This window comes from Nicotiana tabacum, chromosome 24 (genome assembly GCF_000715075.1).
Source record: "Nicotiana tabacum cultivar K326 chromosome 24, ASM71507v2, whole genome shotgun sequence".
NCBI classification, from domain to species: domain Eukaryota; kingdom Viridiplantae; phylum Streptophyta; class Magnoliopsida; order Solanales; family Solanaceae; genus Nicotiana; species Nicotiana tabacum.
In genome coordinates, this window is record NC_134103.1 from 1,552,652 (window position 1) to 1,558,359 (window position 5,708).

Consider the following 5,708-nt stretch of genomic DNA (forward strand, 5'->3'; position numbering starts at 1 on the left):
GGGGAAGGAAGATTGGAGGTGATAAGACTGAGAGGAGGATGAGAAGGTACTAAAGGAGACATAGGAGGACTAGTAATAAGAGGAGGAAGATCTTCAGTAGCAGGAGGAGTGGCAGAACCATGAGATGGGAATTCAACAAATGGTTGTACAAAGAAAGGAAAGAATGAAGGAAGAGAATAAGATGTTGATTTGTAAGGAAAAATATGTTCATGAAATACTACATCTCTAGAGTAGAAAATAGAAAAATTAGAGAGATTCAATAACTTGTAACCTTTTTTTCCACAGGGGTAACCCAAAAATAAGTAGAAGATGGATCTTGACTGAAATTTATCCCTGTCCACCTTAGGAGATGTGGCAAAGCAAATGAAGCCAAAGGATTTTAAGTGTTCATAAGTGGGTGGATTGCCATGCAATTTTTTATAAGGAGAGAGGTTGAGCATAAGAGGTGAAGGCATTCTATTGATAAGGCAAGTGGCAGTAAGTATGCACTCACCCCAAATCTTGAGAGGAAGCTTAGACTGAAATAGAAGTGCCATGGCAACTTTCAAAAGATATTTGTATTTTTTTTCCACAACACTATTTTATTGTGGGGTGTGAGGAATGGTTGTTTGATGAAGAATATCCTCATTTCCAAAGAAAGTAATAGCTTCAGTACTACTACCTAATTCAAAAGCATTATCTGACCTAAAATCATGAACATTGGAATGAAAATGAACTTTGACCATAGATGTAAATTCCCTAAGGATAGATAGGGCATTACCCTTATAAGAGAGAAGGTGTGTCCAGGTTACTCTAGTATAATCATCCACTAAAGTGAGAAAATACCTGAACTCATTATATGTCTTAGTGTTATAGGGTCACTAAATATCAAAGCGAACAAGTTGGAAGGGGGCAGTAGACTGTATAGAACCGTCATGAAAAGGTAACCTCTATGTCCAGCCATTGGGCAGAATGGACAAAGAAAAGATTATTTAGAAGAAACTTTATCAAACAAATAAGAAATAGATCTCATTTTATGAAAAGGTATATGACCTAACCTTTGATGCCAAAACAAATCTATTTTATTAATAGTAGATGTTTGATTACAAGCAGAATCAACAATAATTGAAGGTTGATTGAAGAAGAAGTAAATGAACTTGGCTTATTACAAGAAATTGAACTAGGTTGTACTATAGAGGCAGTAAGAGAAGATGGAAACAGATCAACATCTGGATGTAGATAGTATAATCTCCAAGCAGCCTTACCAATTACCAGTGGCCTCTTCAGATAAGGGCCCTGTAAAAGATAATTGGTTTTTGTAAGTACTATTATGTAGTCCAATTGTGTGATAAGTTGATGAATGGAAATTAAATTGAATTGTAAAGAAGGTACAAAAAGAACATTGATCAATATTATACCATGCCTAAGATGTAATGATCTAGTTGATATAACTTTTACTTTATAACCATTGGGTAAAGTAACAAAGAAGGGTTTAGGTAAAGGTGTGAGATTTTGAAGTAGATGTTTGTGTGGAGTCATATGGTTAACGGCTCCTGAATCCAAAATCCAAAGTTGTATACCTAGATGTGAAGATGCACGTGCATGAGAAACATGATAATCAGCAGCATAAGCACTGAACAAACCTGCAAAATGAGCAAAAACAGAGTCTTCTGTGGAGGAAACACCGGGAGACATCCTAGTAGAGAGTTGAACTTGCTGAAACATACTCATGAGATGTTGATATTGCTTCTTGGTAAAACCATGAGTTGAATTATCAGAGGAGGCAGCAGAAGAACAAGAAGGGGAGGCATATGGAACTTCAGTCTGGACACAAGATGTTGATTTCTTGTTCTTGGTAAACTTAAAATCAACAGAAAATCCATGCAGCCTATAGTATTTGTCCACAATATGTCCAGTTTTCTTGCAATACTTGCAAGATACAGAATTTGCCTTCCTTTTGGAGTCAAAGTTAACCCTCTGAGTGAAGTTCCTGTTGTTGTTGTTGAAAGAAGTAGGAGAGGCTAGAAAAGATGCAGAATCACCAGAAAAACTAGGAGTATACGGTGCTTCTCTCTGGCTCTTATCTTGTTGTAAGATAGAATAGACTTTACTTATGGGTGATAAGGGATTCATCATCATAATTATGCTTTTGATTATAGAATAAGATTCATTTAATCCATTGAGGAATTGAAACAACTGTTGATCTTCTATGAACTTGGGAAGAGCCCAACATGAACATGTAGGTCCCATATTAGATAAATTCAATTCATCCCAAAGTGTTCTAAGCTTAGTAAAGTAATTAGCTATGTCTGAAGAACCTTGCATAGTTGTACTTATATCTCTATAAATTTGTAGATACTTTGACCCATTGGACTGCCCAAACCTCTCATTAATATCTTTCCAGACCTCTTTGGCAGTCTTAAGACACATTACACTAGTGAAAATTTCTCTAGAGACAGGGTTTATGATCCAGGACTTGACCATTTCATTACATCTTTCCCAATAGGGATAATAGGGTGAGTCCGGAGTAGGTTGAGATATTCTCTCGTATAGGATCCCTAGTTTATTCTTGGTAGATAAGGAAGTGAGCATGCTACTTCTCCAAATAACAAAACCCGTGCCATTAAAAGGTATTAAAACCAATTGACTACCAGGACTGTCTGAAGGTTGGACATACAGAGGGATCTAGGGATCTAGGGAGAAAGGCACAAAACCTCCAGAGTTGGAGGTTGTGGTATTATCTACATTATCATGAATGCTACACATGACAACAGACTTAGTCAAATTACACAATCAAAGAAAATACAATCACTAGAGATCGAAGTTGACTTGAGATGAACAATAATTTCTACACACACAACATGAAAATCACAGAATGTTCCTCACACATGAAGAGAAATAAGCTGTAAAGTTGTAGATAGGAAGAATGTTACCAGCCTTCTGAAATAGAGAATCAATTGCGAGCAAATTCGAAAACCCTAGGATGGCACTCGAATGAAGCAGAAAATGTTGATAACCACTAGATTCCAGCAACACAACGCGAGGAGAGTCGACTTCAAACCAAAATTGTAGAGATCCCCAATTTTTCTTCAAGAAATTCACGTCTCAGACTAAAACCCCAATTTCAGCGAACCAAACGGAAAAGACGAAAACTCCGGTCAAGGGTAACATCAGAGTGAAGGTGAGGATGAGATGATGCCGAATCCATGCTCTGATACCATGTTAACATCATCAAAAATTCATTTTCGCGTAGAGAGAAGTTGAAAGAAAACCCTAAGGTTTCTGAAGATAGAGAGAGGAAGAAAAGATAATTTGTCTGTCTAGAATATTGTACCTACTTATTACAAAATATCTCAATATAACTAAAACAATAGCTAAAAATCTAAGTAAAATGATAAAGGTTATTTTTGATGGGCTGCTTGATGGGATGCACTAATGGGCCGTGCAGATCTTGCTTGTATTGGGCCTGGACTGTAGTGCTAGTGTTAACAGAGAGTTGTTAATGTTTGTGTCTATTCTACTTGTCGAGTCTTCTTGATTTATTTCTTTGGTTCCTATTTAATTCATATTCTCCCCACCGGTTTTAGCCACTACCTCTTTACTGCAGGCCATCTCTGAGTTTCTTTCATGGTTCCCAAGTTGTTCCTCCACTCAATTAAGTTGATTTTGTCCTTCTGTTGTAGTTTCATACAAGTCATGTTGAACTATCTTGAGGGTCTTTGTAGGATATTTTCTGCTACTTTCCTCGGATTGGACTGGCTTGAAGAGAACTTTTATTTTCTTTTTCTTATTTTTGTTTCATGTCCTTTCCCTAGCAGATGGTTTGTCATTATTTATGCCTTCTGTTTTTCTACTATTTTCTTCTTCAATAATCTTAATCTGGTCCATATTTGCGTTGCTCTCCTTACTACCCTTCACTGCACTTTCATTGTCTTCTTGTCCTCCTCAGCCTTTATCAGAATTTTGCACATTCATATCCTTTTGTTGGTTCTCATTTCCCACAGCCTCTTTTTTCTCTTGTTGTTTTCCCCTGCTACTTTCATCTTGTAGTTCTTTGTTGCCCTTCTCTTTTGGTACATTCTTTCCCTTGACATTTCCATCATCTTCTGGCTTTTTTTCAATTTCCTACATTGAGTTATCGAGTGCCTGCAGTACTTTGGCACATTCTCATATTCTAGCTTTTGTGTAAACCCTATTCTTACACTACCTTTTACAGATATCTTCTCAGCAAATTTGGATCCGATTTTTTCAATTTGAGGCCTTGTACGAAGAAATTTGCCCACAATTATGAATCTACACTCTTCTGCCTTAACCCCATAGTAGTTACTGGCTTTAAAAATAATCGTTGGCATCCCATTGTGAGTCGAGTAGCGAGCTTTATACGGAGAAAGAAAATAGATTGCTTTTAGAAAATTATATATAATCTTTTTCCACTCCATAGTTCAACTTCTCACTTTCTGTGTTAAACTAAATGAATGATTCTGATCCTAACTGAAAATTAATGTTTGGTTGCAAATATTTGCTCCAAATATATATGTGTGTGTTTTTCTGATTTAAATGTTGTCTTTGTATTTCTTTTTTCCTTTAACAATAAGCTTGGCTTACGACGTGAAGAATATTTCTGATTAAATGTTGTCTTTAATATGTATGTCTTTTCCCTTCAACACTAAGTTTATTAGTGTTGTCTTTGTATGTCTCTTTTACACTAAGTTTGATGTGAAGAAAAGGAACATATGAATAAAGTGTTACTCTTGGCTTGAGGTAAATTATTATAACACCTTCAATACATGTATGCAATAAATTAAATGTACGGATAAAGCTAACATATTTAATTTACGTACGTAGGCAGCACTGTTTTAAATTAATTACATTACAAAAACTGCTAACATTTTTGCTTTTACACGAGTGAAAGGAAGTCAAGTATTGAAAATAAAATTTTTATAGAGCGAATTAAAATAGGCAAAACACCTTAAAACTCCCCTAAACTTGGCACGCATTATTGATTACATCCTTGAACTATTTATGGTCTTAATTACCCCCCTATACTTGGTTATTCGATAGTTGTTAACCCCTTGGACGATCTTATTCTAGGAAAGTGACATGCACTCGCCCGTCACGTGGATTTTTCTGTCTATGTGGCATTTTTTTGAAATATAAAATATATTTTTACGTTTTTAAGTATGTTATTTTTTTAGATAATATTTTTTGAATAAAATTTATAATAAAACTTGGATAGAACTACATTATTTAGGCTAATTTTTTTATTTGACTAAAAATAATAAAGTTTTAGTTATTCTTTTTTTTGAATTTGACCTTAAAATAAAAATTTATACAATTGAAATAAATAGTCAAGGCATCTAAAAAGTTATAAAAATACATAATTTAAAATTTATTATTTTGGCTATAATTTTTTATATAGCTCTAAATTATGATGTTCTAAAAATATATTTATTTTACAAATTTTACCTGAGAAAGTAAAAATATACAATTGAAATAAATAGTCATTGCATCAAAAGAAGAAATAAAAAGAGTGTACAATTGCAAGTTCATTATTTTGGATATACTTTTTTTATTTGGTAAAAAATAATGGAGCTATGGCCAATTCTTTTTTATTGGTTTGACTCAAAAATAAAAATACACAATTAAAATAAATAGACATTATATATAAAGAAAAAAAAATAGGAAATATACACAACTGGTACTCCATTATTTTTGCTAAAAGTTTTTTA

General features: G+C 34.1%; 1 protein-coding gene across 1 annotated transcript; it reads right to left on the minus strand.

The window, feature by feature from the left end:
- Positions 1–1,056: 1,056 nt before the first annotated feature.
- Positions 1,057–2,463, minus strand: LOC142178603 (uncharacterized). The gene has a single exon (XM_075248460.1). The coding sequence runs from the start codon at positions 2,461–2,463 to the stop codon at positions 1,057–1,059; it is 1,407 nt and encodes a 468-aa protein (XP_075104561.1).
- Between the last annotated feature and the right edge of the window lie 3,245 nt (positions 2,464–5,708).